The 18,109-nt window shown below is 41.4% G+C and overlaps 1 protein-coding gene across 3 annotated transcripts in view; it reads left to right on the top strand.

Annotated features, from left to right (window-relative positions):
- LOC124789590 (cyclic GMP-AMP synthase-like receptor) overlaps window positions 1–18,109 on the top strand; it is a 349,572-nt gene that overhangs the window by 275,908 nt on the left and 55,555 nt on the right. For all 3 annotated transcript variants that reach the window (XM_047256999.1, XM_047256998.1, XM_047257000.1), the window contains 2 exons: window positions 13,124–13,249; window positions 17,446–17,571. In XM_047256999.1, the coding sequence (XP_047112955.1) occupies window positions 13,124–13,249; window positions 17,446–17,571 (252 nt within the window). The remainder of the gene's footprint in view (window positions 1–13,123; window positions 13,250–17,445; window positions 17,572–18,109) is intronic.

Raw genomic sequence — 18,109 nt, 5'->3', positions numbered from 1 at the left:
ATACTAATAGGAACTATTCATCTGCTGCAGTTACTTATCTTAAATAACTTGCTAGAAGCTATGGGGCAAAGTACTGCAAAAGGTGTCTTCAGGAATCACTGTCTGTGGTGAGGAGATGCTACAGCAACACTATGGACATGTTGTTTAGGGTGAGACAGAGGCGCTTTTGGATCCTGTAGCCCAGATACAACACAGCCCGTACAGCAACACGGAGACAGTTGGGGTGCTGCAGCATCACTTGGTCATGGAACATGAAGGCAGCAGCACAGCAAAGAAAGATTGACACTCAGACAGCGATGTGATATATGAATGCCATGGCACAGCACATATACAGCAACAGTGGGAGGCAACACTGTGGTCAACAGTGGCCTGCTACAACTGCAGCATAGACTGGTGGCAACGTGAGCACACAACAGAGCAGTTCTGAAAACTCTCATAAACATGCGGTGACTTGGACTTGGAGCATAAACTGCATCACAGAACATAGTGACATGAAAGTGGCATACACACTGGAGCACCATCTATACTGTAGCCTCTATCAGAGTACAGTCGTGCACAACAATAATGATTAAACTGCAACTACTGCTGCTGTTACACTGAACATAACACTGAGCCCCCACACTGACTGTTTAAAAGGCTAAACAGTTACTGGGACATCCAGTCCCAAAATATATTATAAAATAGATTGAGAATAATAATCCAATTCCAAACAAGCCCTAACTGCTACATTGTCTGCAGGTGAGTGCATGACCTGTTAGATGACTCATCTGAACAGGAGTTTGGTTGTACACAATTGCTTTGAGCTCTATACTAATTCAATAAATAATGTCAGCCTATGAACAGTCAAAGAATAAGAAACTTCCTGGCAGATTAAAACTGTGTGCTGGACCGAGACTCGAACTCGGGACCTTTGCCTTTCGCGGGCAAGTGCTCTACCAATTGTGCTTCCCAAGCACGACTCATGCCCCGTCTTCACAGCTTTACTTCTGCCAGTACCTCGTCTCCTACCTTCCAAACTTTACAGAAGCTCTCCTGCAAACCCTGCAGAACTAGCACTCCTGAAAGAAAGGATATTGCAGAGACTTGGCTTAGCCACAGCCCTGGGGATGTTTCCAGAATGAGATTTTCACTCTGTAGCAGAGTGTGCACTGATATGAAACTTCCTGGCAGATTAAAGCTGTGTGCCAGACTGAGACTTGAACTCAGGACCTTTGCCTTTCGTGGGCAAGTCCTCTACCAACTAAGCTACCCAGGCACGACTCACGCCCCATCTTCACAGCTTTACTTCTGCCAGTACCTCATCTCCTACCTTCCAAACTTTACAGAAACTCTCCTGAGAACCTTGCAGAACTAGCACTCCTGAAAGAAAGGATATTGTGGAGACATGGCTTAGCCACAGCCTGGGGGATGTTTCCAGAATGAGCTTTTCACTCTGCAGCGGAGTGTGCGCTGAAATGAAACTTCCTATTTTCATGTGGCATTTTCTCCCCTTTCCTCCAATTACCAAGCTTTTCATTTTCTTCTTGTTAATCTTCATTCCATATTCTTCTAATTTTGTGTTTAAATCATCTAACATTTGTTCCATCTCTGTTGCACTCTCTGCCATCACAACCATGTCATCTGCAAATCTTATACACTCCACTCTCCGACCCCCTCCTGTCAACTCCATGTTTCCTTAGTTTGTCCCATCTGACACAGTCAAAAGCCTTCTCAAGACCAGTGAACACAACATACACTTTCCTTTCCTTCTCCATGTACCTTTCCCCTATCACTCTCAGTAGCCCAATGGCATCTCTAGTTCCCATTCCTCACCTGAAACCAAATTGTTCATCTCCTGCTATGCAATTCAGCTTTCCATATAGCCTACTGTTGAGCGTCCTCAGCAAGACTTTGGCTGCATGCGATATCAGGCTCACTGTTCTATGTTCCTCACACTGTTTGCTCTTCTTTTTTTCTATAGGTATTAAGATACTTTCTGTAAAGTCCTTTGGCCAATTACCTGTTGTGTATATTTGATTACACAATTCAGTCCACTCCCTTTTCCCTTCTTTCTCCAATGACTTTAACAGTTCCGCAGTCAGATGCAAATTCAGTTTTATTTCAATCAAACCATGTTCCCTCAGTTGGTGGCCATACTGAGGCTAATGTTCACAATTAATAAATGATTTTTTTGTAAAGTAGTGCAAGCAAAGAGTTCCTACACATACAGTGTTTCACTTTCGCAAGGATATGCTAACGTTGATTAATTTCCCACAGTTATTGGGTTCACACAGTATAATATAGTAAACAATTTATTATAAACAACATCTCTAAAATTTCCTGGCAGATTAAAACTGTGTGCTCGACCAAGACTCGAACTCGGGACCTTTGCCTTTCGCGGGCAAGTGCTCTACCAACTGAGCTACCGAAGCACGACTCACACCCGGTACTCACAGCTTTACTTCTGCCAGTACCTCGTCTCCTACCTTCCAAACTTTACAGAAGCTCTCCTGCAAACCTTGCAGAACTAGCACTCCTGAAAGAAAGGATATTGCGGAGACATGGCTTAGCCACAGCCTGGGGGATGTTTCCAGAATGAGATTTTCACTCTGCAGCGGAGTGTGTGCTGATATGAAACTTCCTGGCAGATTAGAACTGTGTGCCCGACCGAGACTCGAACTCGGGACCTTTGCCTTTCGCGGGCAAGTGCCGTACCAACTGAGCTACCGAAGCATGACTCATGCCCGGTTCTCACAGCTTTACTTCTGCCAGTACCTCGTCTCCTACCTTCCAAACTTTACAGAAGCTCTCCTGCGAACCTTGCAGAACTAGCACTCCTGAAAGAAAGGATATTGCGGAGACATGGCTCAGCCACAGCCTGGGGGATGTTTCCAGAATGAGATTTTCACTCTGCAGCGGAATGTGCGCTGATATGAAACTTCCTGGCAGATTAAAACTGTGTGCCCGACTGAGACTCGAACTCGGGACCTTTGCCTTTCGTAGGCAAGTGCTCTACCAAGTGCACTTGCCCGCGAAAGGCAAAGGTCCCGAGTTCGAGTCTCGGTCGGGCACACAGTTTTAATCTGCCAGGAAGTTTCATATCAGCACACACTCCGCTGCAGAGTGAAAATCTCATTCTGGAAACATATCTAAACTTTAATAACATAATTAATATGGTGGGTGAAGAGTTTACAGGACTTTTTATTTGCTTTCTGTGTTTTTTGCATTCCTTAGTGAATATATAATTTAGGTGCAGACACATTCAGAATCCCACTGTGTCCGAATGCAGTCTGCTAATACTTATCCATGCAGTACATTTAATGATGTGGGATTTCCTGGAAGCCTTAGCCTTCACACTTCATGATAATGTATGCATATAGACCCACAGCGTGTAGCATCATGATGGGCTGGAGGGCCCAGTGGAAACAGTGTTGACAGAAAAGAATGACTTTATCTCTAATACATGATGCATCGCAGCTGAGGTAGGGAAACATGCCTCCCTCAGTTGTCCCTGTCTGTCACTGATGTATGCGCAGCGCCCTCCACCATGTATGCTGAGCTGGTGCCCTGCTATATTGGCGGTAGGTCCCCTTGACTCCTCCAGCATCACCATGGCAGTGCATGGAAATGGCTGTTCACGGGATTCAACTTGCTGCACTCTGGCAGCAGTTGGATGGTGGTTGGCAATGAGGTACCAAGTTCCACTAAGAACTCAGCATTGGCAGCAGCAAGCTGGGACAACAGGTCAGCAGTGCTGTGGCATCAAATCCTGTGAAGAACTTAGTGCTGATGGTGGCCGGTGCAATCCAGCTTCAAACCCATGGCTGCTGCTGGCAGTGCCCAGTTGTCTCACTGTCTACGGTAGCTGTGACATTTTGGTGGTACTGCTAGACTCTGGCAGAAAGAATTGCCCACTTCCTTAAAATTCAGACATATTTATATGCCTCTGACATGCATTTGTTTCACTAAAACCCAGCACCTAACCATATCACTCAGAACAAGAAAATTTCTCTGGAGTCATTAATGCCATGTGATGCAGTTTTCCACTGAGCATGGCTATCCTCATCTCTGAGTTGCTTATTTGTATGTTATTCTGACCCACTTGTCACCATACTGTGGCTACCTGCCTGCAGCTGCTAATGCAGTACTTCACAGAAGCCTCCTTACAACTTTGTATAACTTTTGCTAAAGATTTATTACTTTTACACAGAGGCTGTTTAGTAACATTACAATTCTGCTAGCTTACACCAAGAGCACAGTTGAACTGGAGAGAGTGGTTGTATGGACTGTACAGTGTTGGTAGTTCACAAGCTATGTTCAAAATATTGAGCACAGTAACAGGAGAACAGCCCACATAATTCAGCTTGAAGGAAGTGAGCCTGTGTGAAAGGGTCCGAGTGCAGGTAATCAGCTCAGGTTATTATAGCACAGCACTTGACACAGCCTGTGGCAATCACATTAGTAGGAGTAGATAGGTTAATTGTTGTGCGGCAAGCTCTTTAATGATGCAGTATTTTTGTGTCATTTGCTTTGAACAGGTGTTTTTTGTGATGTAGCAATCAATATGTTTATTTTATCACTATTCCCCAGCGTTTTTTAAAAGACAGTGATTTGCAAACAGAACAGGTTGACACATGGAAATGCTATGCAGTTTCATTGTGTTTCATTCCATGAAGTTATATGATTATAATTTCTTCAAGTTATAATTGGAACTGACAGACTTTTATGTATCCTAGAGAGCTTTTTCCTGGTGGCTGAGCTTCCCCAGATTAATTGAGGCTTTAATTACAAATTGAAGTTTGCATTGTATGCTATAATCAGCATCAATTTGCTTGTATCGATACTTGACACACATACAGCATAGAAAGCTTTTGAAAACTTTGTTTCAGGAACTTTCACACTCCAGATACATCTGAAGAAGTTCCTTTGTACATATATTCATAATGCCTAAGCTTCAGTAAGTCACTTCAATAATTTGTTGACAAAACTCAGTGTTGTAATGTTGTGTTGCAGAAGCAGGGAAAATTGTAAATTTGTGTCATACATGACTCTTTATCAATTATTATTTTATTGAAACTATCTGGTAATCAAATACATTGATGTCCACTGCTGATTACATGGTCGTTCTATCTCCAGCCATAAACAAAATTCTGGTATTATCAGCAGTTATTTTTTCATCAGTGCAGTAATGTACATCATAAATAGAAAGAAGGAGTGGTGGACATCTTAGAACAGACCACTGTGTCATACCACCCTTAATCAACAATTTATTCAATAGCTGTGTTGTTCTAAAGAACAGACCACTGTGTCATACCACCCTTAATCAACAATTTATTCAATAGCTGTGTTGTTCTAAAGACACTGTCTTTGATCTGATTATGGGTTATTACTGTTATTACTGTATCCTGCCAGTCTTCTAGGTAATACATTTTCTGTGGGTTTGGGATACCTCTCTGCACTTTTTTGACTAATTCAGGAATGATAATGTTATGGTCAATAATGTTTAAAGCTTTTGACAGATCAATAAAAATACCAGAAGCATATTCTTTTGTTAGTTTTTAATAAGTTTCTCTTGAAGAGGCATACCGATATAAAATTGGATTTGCTAGAGTCACACACATTTTTTCATTCAGTGACACAACTTGTTCTCTAAGCCCTATCATGGTGGAGAGCCTCCAGGAATGTGGAACAAACCATGTTACATACCGAATAGCCTTATAGTCTACAACAAAAAGACCTTTAAACAATTTCTGGTATTGGAAGGCATGGAAGTTGAATGTGCACCAGAGGGTATAGACCTGGATACCCACTAGCGGTCTCTGTGCTCTGGCGCATGCCTGCGCCGCGTGCCTCGTTGTGTGAGTGCACCACTCTCTATACCACATGAAGTCCACGGCCAGTCATGTTTCCCACATACATGTATTTAGGCAGCCGCGCGGCACTACCCCAGCAGTCTGGTACTTGTCATAGTTCATGTGTGCATCTTGGCTGTACTGCATTCGGTTCCATGTGTTGAGATACATACTGTCATTGTTTAGAGTGTTCCTGCATTGTTGTTGTCGTCTCACTGTGTTTATCAGCTCAGTTCTTGCTTGCTTGCCTTGTGTTGTGTCCTGGTCAGTCGTAGTGTCTGTTGTCCCCTACTTGTTCGTCTGTCCTGTCTGTTAGTTGTTTAGCGATATCTACAGTGCCTTCCCCACCTGGCAGCTTTGTGTCTCCATTCTCTGGCGTGCATCACTCACTAGCTGCTCACGGCTATAACACAATGTACAGAAAAAGACACTAAGTTTGGCCATTGGCAGATAATTAATTGCATTTTCTTTCTTTATCTGTTTTTAAGATTTTTGTGAAATGAACCTTTTTGTTGAATGACAGTCAGAAGCTTTTTTTTAAGATATTTGTTTTTTAATAACCTTGAAGATGAAATTACTAGGCACAAATAAATACCAGCACTAATTTCTTGTATAATGATTATCACTTTTATTGAGGAATGAAAAGCAATATACATACAGTACATGCAAACAATAAATCAGACAATGAATAACCAACACTTTTAGGGAATGTCTATCAACTTGATCTTTTACTCCCAACAGTCTCTCCCCCCCCCCCCCCCTTTCCCTCATAATGTGTGGGACACCCAGGATATAGTAGTACTTGACCCTATATTGTCACCAGCTCTTGTGCAGACTGTTGGTTGTGGCACTGATCCGGTCGTAGATGTGGACAAAAGTGTGGCTGACAGTGAGCAGCTCTGCATTGACCCAGTTGTTGAGATCTGCATGGGTGTGTCAGGGTGTTGCATAGCTGTGTTTGTCAGGATGTTGCATAGCATCAGTGCATATCATGACATGGGAGCAGTCCACTAATGCTTTGTGTATGGAAGTCAGATGTTCACCATGACAAAATAGGTGGCCATTGGATCTTTGTGACATGTTCCCAAATTTGCTGTACAAGTAGTGGTAGTCCTGTGTGGTCTGGCAATGGTATAGGTGTGGCATAGTCAACCAAAATCCAGAATGGCTTCTCATAAACCATTTCAGCCAACAATGGAGCAATGTGAGATTTATAAGCTGTCCATACTCCTAAAAGGAACAGAGAAAGTGCTGCCGTCCTTTAAAGTTCAGTGCCACAGTTCAACTACTCCGAGGTCAGCAGGACTTGTAATGTGGTGGCATTGTAAACTGCGCAGTTTACACAATTCATTGCATTGTAATTGTCTTGGCAGATATGTCTATAGCTAGTATATATTCTGCCCATCTTGTGCTTTTGCCATCTTGGAGACACAAAGAAAGACATGATACCTGCATGAAAGTGTCATCCCATCTTGAATCACAGGTACAGAGGAGGCATACAAGCCCGCAATTTCTTTCTTTTTTTTTTTTTTTTTTTTTTTTTTTTTTTTTTTTTTTTTTTTTTTTTTTTTTTTTTTTTTTTTTTTTTTGACTGCCACACAAAATGGTTGGTCAATAATTTAGTTGTGGCATCTGTTCCTGGCTGTATCAGGTTGTGGACACTGGTGAATGCCACTTTTCATGTATGGCTTTGGGCTCCATTGTGAGAAATAACACCATATTTTAGAATTTCCACCTGGCACCAAGATTTGCTTCAATCTCAGTCCTGTGGAAGGACTGTAGAAGGTTTAGTAAAAGCTGCAGTTGTTGATCTGACACTTGGACCAAATGACATCATTGTAGTTCTAAACATTAACTGCAAATGGGAGAAAAGTAGTCAGTTACTATGTTTTCTGCATCTTTCAAAATTGTTCAGATGGCTCTAAGCACTATGGGACTGAGGTCATCAGTCCCCTAGACTTAGAACTACTTAAACCTAACTAATCTAAGGACATCACACACACCCATGCCTGAGGCAGGATTTGAACCTGTGACCATAGCAGCAGCAGCCGTTCCAGACTGAAGCACCTAGAACCACTCGACCACAGCGACCGGCCATGCATCTTTAATGTGACACATGTCCATGGTAAACTGATTAATAAATTCAATGCGCCTGACTGTCAAGGGGAACACTCATCACTAATGTGAAATATTGACACAACTGGCTTGTGGTCTGTACAGATTATCATTGATGAGGGTGATTTGAGGGTGAAAGTGCCTCACTTCCTCATATAGTGCAAGCAGCTCCCTGTCATAAGCATTCCATTTCCTTTGCCATAGCCATAATTTTTTTGAAAAAGAAAACTTAAATAGCTGTCAATGATTGTTGTCTTTTTCCTGCAGAGTGACACCAATTGCACTATCACTGGCATGTACCACGATGACCAATACATGGTACACGGTGGGTGAGCAGCACTGCTTCTGTGAGGCTCACCTGTAGATAACAGAAAGTTTCTGGAGTGCACTTGAGGATTTGTTTGCCCTTGTTGTTGTGATTCAAAAGTGCATGTGTTGGCGGTGCTTGAATGGAAGCTGTTGCCAGAAGGTTATGACAATAAAAATTCACCATTCCCAGAAAATGTGTCCATTATTTGTAATCTTTTGGCTTTGGAAGGTCATGTAAAACAGCTAACTTCTCCTATAGCAGGTAGATACCATGAGCTGAGACCTTATGGGTGAGGAAGGTTACTTCACTCCTGCCTGTGACACATTTATCTTTGTTTGACTTAAAGCCATGGCTATAAGAGGTGTGATCAAAACGTAATGGGATTTTTTTTAATTTCACAGGCTTTATACATCTGATTTTCAAAAATTTTTCATCTTGTTAGACAAGTTTCAGATGTACACCTGCACATTCAGCTGTTTTGAAAACTTTCTAAAAGATGCATCAAAGAAATAGCATTACATTGTGCTTGAACATGGAATAAAGTGCAGCACCACATTTGAAATGTTGACTGGGGCTTTTGGAATATCTGCTATGAGTAAGACAAGGGTTTACAAGTGGTATAAACATTTCAACGAGGGTCAAGAAGACGTTAAAGACGAGTACCACCCTGGATGCCCTAGCACATCAATGTCTGACAACAATGTGGATGAAATAAAGAAAATAGTACTGGAAAATCACCGAATCACCATTAGAGAGGTTGCTGATGATGTTGGCATATCCTTTGGCTCATGCTAAGTAATTTTTTCAGATGCTTTGGGCATGAAACTTGTAGCAGGGAAGTTTGTTCCGAGATTGTTGAATTTTGACCAAAAACAAAGTTGCATATACATCACTCAGGACTTGTTGAATGAAGTTGACAGTGATCCAGAACTTCTAAACAAGGTTATAACAGATGACAAAACCGGTTTGTAGGGGTATAATGTTTAAACCAGTGCCCAGTCTTCCCAAAGCAAACTGCCTGAACAACCAAAACAAAAAATGTATCCAACAAGTTCAGTCATATGTGAAGTTTATTCTCACTGTTTTCCTCGATAGTGCATCATGAGTTCCTGCCTTATGGTTGTTCAGTCAATATGGAATACTACCTGGAAGTGATGCATTGTTTGTGTCAAGCAATTTACAGAAAATGACCAGAATTGTGGCAAAATCACTCGTGGAAATTTCATCATGATAATGCTTCTGCTCATGCCTCAATGCTTGTTCATGACTTTTTGGCAAAAAACAGAAATATTATGTTGTCTCAGCCACCCTATTCTGCAGCCATGGCCCATTGCAACACTTTTCTATTTCTGAGGCTGAAGAGAACTATAATGGACACTGTTTTGCCACCATTGATGATATAAAAACATAATCAGCTGCAAGAGCTGAACACCCTAAAATAAAGTGACTTTAAGAAGTGCCTCCAATATTGGAAAAAGTGGTGGCACAGATGCATTATATCTGAGGGGTATTATTATGAAGAGAACAAAGTTGATGTTGATAGTAAATAAAGATTCTTTAAAAAAAATAAAAGTTGCTCTTACTTTTTGATCACACTTCTTATGCTCCATGTCATTCTTCACGAATGTGCCTGTCATGTAACTGAGTGCTAGAAAAGAATACCAGGATATTATCTATATATATTACAGTAAATGTCAGTACCCATACAACTTTGTCAATGAAACTTTGTGAAGTTTGAGCAGTGATATGTAGTCCAAACAGTATGAAGAAGAATTCAAAAAGACAGAAAGGTGTATTCATTGCTTGCTTTGATACATGACTAGGTGCTACCAGAATTTGATGATAAACCTTTCAGCAATCCAAAACAGTGAAAATATCTGCATCTGCCAAAAACACTTGTGAAATCTTGACTATTAGGTGTGAGATAACTATGTGGAACAGTTCTAGGATTCAATCCATTGCATCACTGCAGGAGCACATGAGCCATCATTCTTATGGACCAGGTGCAGGGGATATGCCCACAGACTGTCAGAATGGTGTATAAATCTCAACTGAAGAATTTCATCAAAGATTGCTTCAGTCTCTGTTAGGCACTCTGGTATAATCTGTTAGGTGCTCTGGTCCAATCCCACAGTTGTGTTGTGAATCAGGTGGGCTTCATTTCATGTGTATTTACTTTATGGTACTGTGCTTACTACCAAAGTGTTGTGTCAATCTCTGTGGCTCCAATGAAAACTAGACAGAATGCACAACGTTAGTGTCCTGAGAGAACTGTGAACTTATTTTGTTGACTCTTCTCGGCTTGCTAACAGCAGAAGAACTCTGGGTTCCAATTACTTTGTGACAGTCAGTCCCATTTGTTAGACATATGTCTGTCAAGTCCATGGTAAGTGTGACATGTGGAAAGTTGACCCACTGCTGCATTACTGCTCTTAAGGAAGAAACGTCAACACTGCTGCTGTCATTGTGAGAGAGGATCAACAAATTACCTTAAGGTCACTTTCTGAAATAGTGAACATTTCATTGGGTGCGACCCACATGCTGGTGACAGAAAAATTACACATGACACATGTCTGTACACGATGGGTTCCAAGACTGTTGATTCCCCAACAAAAGGACATTCGCATGCAGGTCTGCATGTTGATGTTAGAGGAAGTGTGGAAATCTCCTTCATCACCAACCACCAAAAAAGCAAGAGTGGTTGCTTCCACTGGGAAGTTATGGTCATCTCATTCTTTGATATTAATGGAATGATTTATCAGCATGTTGTGCCTGCACTCACATCAGTAACTGGAGAATACTACAGGGATTTCCTGAAAACATTGTAAGTCCACATCAGGTGCAAAAGACCACATTTCCGTGAAGTAGGCTGGGTGCTGCTCCACGATAATGTGTGGCCTCATATTGCCAATGTTGTTGTTGAATATCTCACAAAAATCAACGTGAAGTGCATCCCTCACCCTCCCTATAGTCTGGATTTAGCAATATGTGACTTTTTTCTATTCCTTAACATGAAGGAACACCTTTGTGCGAGGCATTATCAATCATCAGAATCAGTGGTGAAGACCGTGGAGGTGATTTTGAAGGACCTCTTGAAAAATGGTTTTCAGCATGTATTTGAAGACTGGTAGAAATGCTGGGACAAGTGCGTTACATTTATGAGAGACTACTTTGAGAAGGACCATCAAAATTATGAGGATGAGTAAAGTTAAGCTGTCAAAAAAAATTAAGATCATTGTTTATTGAACAGCCCTCATACACAGGAGGTAGCACTGGATGAGTCATCTGAGAAAGTGCTGTACTGTTATAGACAGCATATTTGCCACTGTGTTTCTGTCTGTTATTAAAATTAATTTACAATAAACTTTTCATGCTCAATGTGGTAATCCACCATGCACAATTCGCCATGTCACTAAAAACAGTAATTTTCTTGACAATGCTGCCTTGTAGCAGAATATTAGAATCTTATACTGAGGTGGTAGGAATACCTTATAGACACACTGCTGATCCAAAGCATTATGATGACTCCACATCATGACACTGAAGCTCGCCTGGTGACACTGTATGCTCGTGACATAGTGAGGAAAGTATATAATCAGGTCAAAGACAAATGGAAAATCATTATATTCATGTTACAGGTGCAAATGGGTAAAATAACTAACATAAGCAGTTTTTATGAAATGTAGATTGTTATGGCCTGATGTGTAGGAACAAGCATCTTGGAAATGGTCAAGTGTTCACTTTCTACTACCATTCACAATAAAATGCCAGGCCTTTATACCACTGCTGAAAAGCAGTGATGCATACATAATACTAGAGCAAGAAATTTGATTAAAACTTTAATTTTATAGCAGTGACATTTTTAGGGAAAATTTAAGTGTATATTCAAAGGATAGGTTAATGGGAAATAGAGGTGGTGTATTTGTTACAATACACAAGAAGTGCAAATCCACCGAAGTAGATATTGAAACTGCAAAAGGAATTTTTTGGGCAAGACTCGGTGCCAGGAGTGAGCATAAAACTGTAGTTAGCTCCCTCTGTCAAACACCAGACTTGACACCTGATGCAACAGAAAACTTTTGTAATGCCATGGTGTAAGTTTTAGCTGAAAAGTAATATGAATCAGTACATTACCCACTAGAAAGATTGCATTAGCAGCCACAGGCTGGAAGCCATCCATGTGATGAGATGTAGGACAGCATAAACAGAGATATAAGTGAGATGTGTAGCAAAGGCAGCCACTCACATCAGAAAACAGTATAGCCCAGCAATAGCCACTGCAGTGACCAAGACAATTCACTACACCAGGGCTGGTCTCTATTATATACAAGATGGCTAGCCATGAGTCTTAGAGAAACAAATATGCTACAGAGCGGTATGAATAGTTCTGTATTCTGAGGCAAGGGAGATTTGTCATTGGCTCATCATAAGGTCATCTTCTCTGTATCGTTGCTGAGTTCTGCAACACTACCATGATGCAAGGGCCACTCCTAGCCCTGGGACAACACAGCATCATCGGCACCTGCTGTGGGTTGGAGCCCAGGCTGCCCCCACCACATTCAGCAGTAAGTTCCTAGTGGGACTTAGCACCCAAGAGCTACCATCCTGCCCACATCACTTGCTTTTGCCAGCAGTGAGATCCGAGGAGGACTCAGTGTAAATAAAAGTAAAATAATAAAGTGCCACAGTGACAGCTGCCATCTTACGCCTGCCCAGGAGCAGTGGGTCAAATCCCAAGCAGTGCAGTCTCCATGTGCCCCATGCTGGACATGCATGGACCAGAGTGGGCCTCCCAGAGAGGCCACTGTTGTCACCAAGAGAAACAATACCTGCCGAAGCTAATTAAGATGTTGTTTGTTGTCAACAGTGTTACGACTCGGGCCACTTATCAGGGTCGTGTCAGCAACGCTGATGTCACTGAAGCCAACAGGGGAGGATATGTCACCCCCATAGTCCGCCATCCGAGCCACAGCATGCCGTACCAGCATTTGGGGTGAGTCAGACTTATTTTTTCATGTGGTAACAGTAATGGAGTTGACGTATAGGGTTTCTGATTATGCAGAAGTTACTTTTGTAAAACCAGAGGAACTAGCAGGTTTATCTCAATTTTAATGGAATGCGAGGAATGTATAGCTAGTGCCTGGTCTTTGTACATCATGCAGTTTCCTTGGGCATTCTGCCCAGTTTGCCATATCAGTGGTGGTAATTTGTTTCACTTGTAATCATTTGGGACACACAGCCAGGTAGTGTTAAGTGTCCAGGTGGCTCATGATTGCAGACAAAGGAAATAGATGAATTCTAGTAGTGATACTATTGAATTTTTATTTTTCATGCTGTGATAATTATTATTTGAAAAATAGTAGTGAAGAGGCAAAGGAAAAATTGAAGACATAAGGTATCACCAGTGATCGATCTACAGAATTGTTAGTACATCACACGGCTCATTTGAGGGTGGATGAGGTAACTTCATGTAACAGTTTGCCAGAGAAAGGTAAAACATGGCAAAGTTTAGGAGTGGCTCCAGCTTTTGTGAACCTGGTTCCTTGCTTTTCTGGTAGAGTGTCTGAGGATGTCTTAGCATTCTTAGAAGCTCTCAGGTCATCAGCTGACATAGGGGGTTTGTCAGATAATCAATTATTGCAGCTTGCTAGGTTATGTTTTGTGGGTGAACCAAAATCATTTGTGTGTTGTTCAAAAGCATTGTTTCAGGTGAGTATGTTCAAGGAGCTTAAACAATGACCGGAGCAAAACTGACCTTTCCTATGCATTATTGAAGCTGCCAGTTGCTCAAAAAGGAGTATATTATTCAGCAACAAAAACCTTTGATCATTTGCCCAACAACATAAAGTGTCTGGCAGGTAGCAGATCAAGTTTTAAATCTAGCTTAAAATCATTCCTTTTGGGCAACTCCTTCTATTCCATGGATGAGTTTATGTTTCAAAACTGGACAAAAAAAGTTCTAAATGTAGTTGCATTTGTAGAACTATAAAGTTCAATAATATTAATATTAGCACTATTCATGTGTGTATATATATATCGTAATCTGACTTGTTCCACATCATATCGATAAAATTATTGGGAAAATGATCTATGGAACATGACAAAAAGAAAAAAGGAAGAAGAAGAAGAAGAGGAGGAAAGAAGGTACAGGAAACAGAATAGTGCACAGATTTTCTTGTGAACAGTCAGGTGTGGTGACTAGGAGGTGTAATGACAAGATTGAGGATTTCACAGATATAATTAACAAGTTGATTGTATATACACATGAATTATTGTAGAACAAAGAGGTGAATAAAGTGGTTTTGCAAGAAGCCAAGCAGCAAGCATTGGCACTGGAAATGTTGAGGAGGGTGTGCTCAGGGGCACCTAAAAATCTTGAAGCTGCAGGGAGACTAGCATTGGAGTACGAACACATTGACATATATAGGGGGTAAGGGGTCAGTGGGATGCATTTGCTTCTAATGCAAAGTTTTTTAATTGTGTTTTTACGTGGTATGTGTAGAGGCAATATTTTCAGCCCTGGAGGAATAAGGTAAATAGTATGGACGACAGTGGAGGTAGTAGCAGGGGTGATATGAGTCATGGATGAGGAGGGAGGAAAGGACCCACTAAACTTAAGAGGGAACCCCAGCCACTGACAAGAGTTCCCCATAAAATGGAATTGAGAAGAATATAAGATTTTGTTGCACACAGGACTCCATGTGTCAGTGGTCACAAGAGAGTTAGTGGGAAGGAGGCATTGCAACCCATTACATTACAAGTTGCTTGAAATAGGGGATAGTGATATATTACCATCAGGGTCAATGATAGTGAATTTTTAATTGAGGGACAGCCAAATTTAAACAGAGTGTGGGAGTGGTGTCTCATGAAAGCAAGGGCTACATTGTGGTCTGCAACAACATGCCATAATTAACTCTTAACAATGCATAACAGAACTCAATGGGAAAACATTACAGCTGAGGGAGACTGTTGTCAATGTTGATTTGCCATGAAGACCATCTATTGTACAGGGCAGTTTAGTTGAACTGCAAAGAATGACATTAAGTCTTAGCAAGACTGTGTGTATAGTGGCACAGGAAAGTTGCAATGGCTCATATGGAAGCAAACTTTCCAGTTAATGTTTTATGTACAGTGGAACCACAAGGAGGTAATAAGTCAAAGTATTGTACGCTTATAAGAGAGGGATTGAAGTAACATAGCACCCACCAACACAGATAATTCTAGCACCTAACAAGTTAGTGAAAGGAACATTGTTGGCCATGTTAGAAATTCTGGATGAAGAAGATTGCTGCACATGAAGTGTGAGCCATAAGAGGGCACAGGATGCAGACTTGACTGCATTTCATGCAATGTTGAAGTATTTAAAATGAACAGAGAGAGCACAAATGCAGGTGTTATTATGGGAATTCTGAGATCGGTTTTTTCTACAAGTTTGTTTCCTGTGACACCAATAACTCAGCACAGAATTCTGACAGCCAATGAAGCACCAGTATATTGGAGATCTTACAGAATACCTTGATCATTGCAACCAGTCTTGGAGGAATTTATAAATCAAAATTTGTCTGATGGGATAATAGAGGAAAGTGGCAGCCTCTGGGAGGGGGGAGGGAGGTTGTGGGAGAATTGTAACTGTACCCAAGGTAGAAGTATTGGTTCTATTGCAATTATCGACATGTAAATAACAAAACCATAACAAATGGTTACATGATTTTGAATATCACAGAAACAATAGATAATTTTGGACAATGCCATTACTTCTCTACGATGGGCTTGCAAAGTGGGTACCACCAAGTAGAAGTTGATCCAGAGGATAGACCAAAGACTGGATTTTCAGGACCGAGGGGACACTACCAATGTAGAAAGATGCCTTTTGGTTGAAAAGTGCACCAGAAACATTCCAATGGTTATTGGATGGGTTACTGAAAGGATGAAAACCATATGACTATCTGGTGTATCTCAGAGGGACTTGCATGAACATAGGAAGTAATTAAGGTAAGTGTTTAGGAGTAGGATAAACAGACAGGTAAATGAGATGCATAGCAAGTGGAGCCACTCACAACAATCAAAATTTGTCTGATGGGATAATAGAGGAAAGTGGCAGCCTCTGGGAGGGGGGAGAGAGGTTGTGGGAGAATTGTAACTGTACCCAAGGTAGAAGTATTGGTTCTATTGCAATTATCGACATGTAAATAACAAAACCATAACAAATGGTTACATGATTTTTAATATCACAGAAACAATAGATAATTTTGGACAATGCCATTACTTCTCTACGATGGGCTTGCAAAGTGGGTACCACCAAGTAGAAGTTGATCCAGAGGATAGACCAAAGACTGGATTTTCAGGACCAAGGGGACACTACCAATGTAGAAGGATGCCTTTTGGTTGAAAAGTGCACCAGAAACATTCCAATGGTTATTGGATGGGGTACTGAAAGGATGAAAGCCATATGACTATGTGGTGTATCTCAGAGGGACTTGCATGAACATAGGAAGTAATTAAGGTAAGTGTTTAGGAGTAGGATAAACAGACAGGTAAATGAGATGCATAGCAAGTGGAGCCACTCACAACAAACAACAGTATATTGCAGCAATAGCTGCTGCAGCAATCAAGGTGAATCCTTACGCCAGGGATGATCTCTGTTATGAATGACATGACTAGCCTAAAGGTTAAGAGAAACATTTGTGCCACAGAAAGGTATGAATAGTGTTGTATTTTGAGACAAGGGAGATTTGTCATTGACTCATTATCCAGTCATCTTCTGCATATTGCTGCCAAGTTCTGCAGCACTACTACGATGCCAGGGCCAGACCTAGCCCTGAGACAACACAGCATCATCAGCACCAACTGTGGGTTGGAGCCCAGACTGCCTCCACCGCCTTCAGCAGTTCCTGGTGGGACTTAGCACCCAAGAGCTACCACCCTACCCCCATCACCTGCTTCTGCCAGCAGTGAGTCCTGAGGAGGACTCAGTGTAAATAAAATAATAAAGTGCCACAGTGACAGCTGCCATCTGATGCCTGCCCAGGAGCAGTGGGCCAAATCCTGAGCAGAGCAGTGGACACACATGGACCAGAGTAGGCCACCCAGAGAGGCCACCATAATCACCAAGAGAAGCAGTGTAGCAGCTCACTGAAATGTTAAGCAATATCTGCCAAAGCTAATTAAGATGTCCTTTGTTGTGAACAGTGTTACTACTCGGGCTGCTTACCAGGGTCATGTCAGTGATGCTGATGTCACTGAAGTCTACAGTGGAGGATATGTCACCCCCGTAGTCCGCCATCCAAGCCACAGCATACAGTACCAGAATTTGAGGTGAGTGGTACATATTTTTTCATGTGGTGATAGTAATGGGGTTGTAGTATAAGTGTTATGTTTATGCAGAAGTTACTTTTGTAAAACAAGAGGAACTAGCAGGTTTATTTCAATTTGAATGGAATGTGAGGGATGTATAGCTAGTGCCTGGACTTTGTACATAGTGCACTTTTCTTGGGTATTCTGCCTCGTTTACCATATCAGTCAGTGGTGGTAATTTGTTTCACTTGTAATCATTTGGGACACACAGCAGACAGTGCAGAGTGTCCAGGTGGCTCATGATCGTAGATAAAGGAAGTAGGTGAATTCTACTGTGTTAGTGTTGAATGTTTATTTTTCACATTGTGATAATCATTATTGTAAAATGAATACTGAGGAGGCAAAGGAAACATTGAATACATTGAGTATCACCAGCAAACAAGCTACAGAATTGTTAGTAAATCAGGTGGCTCAGTTGGGGGCGTATGAGGTAACTTTATGTAACAGTTCGCCAGAGGAAGGTAAAAAATTACAAAGTTTAGGAATGGCTCCAGCTATT

Source organism: Schistocerca piceifrons, chromosome 3 (assembly GCF_021461385.2).
Source record: "Schistocerca piceifrons isolate TAMUIC-IGC-003096 chromosome 3, iqSchPice1.1, whole genome shotgun sequence".
NCBI lineage: Eukaryota > Metazoa > Arthropoda > Insecta > Orthoptera > Acrididae > Schistocerca > Schistocerca piceifrons.
This window is presented reverse-complemented; position numbering and strand designations above follow the sequence as displayed.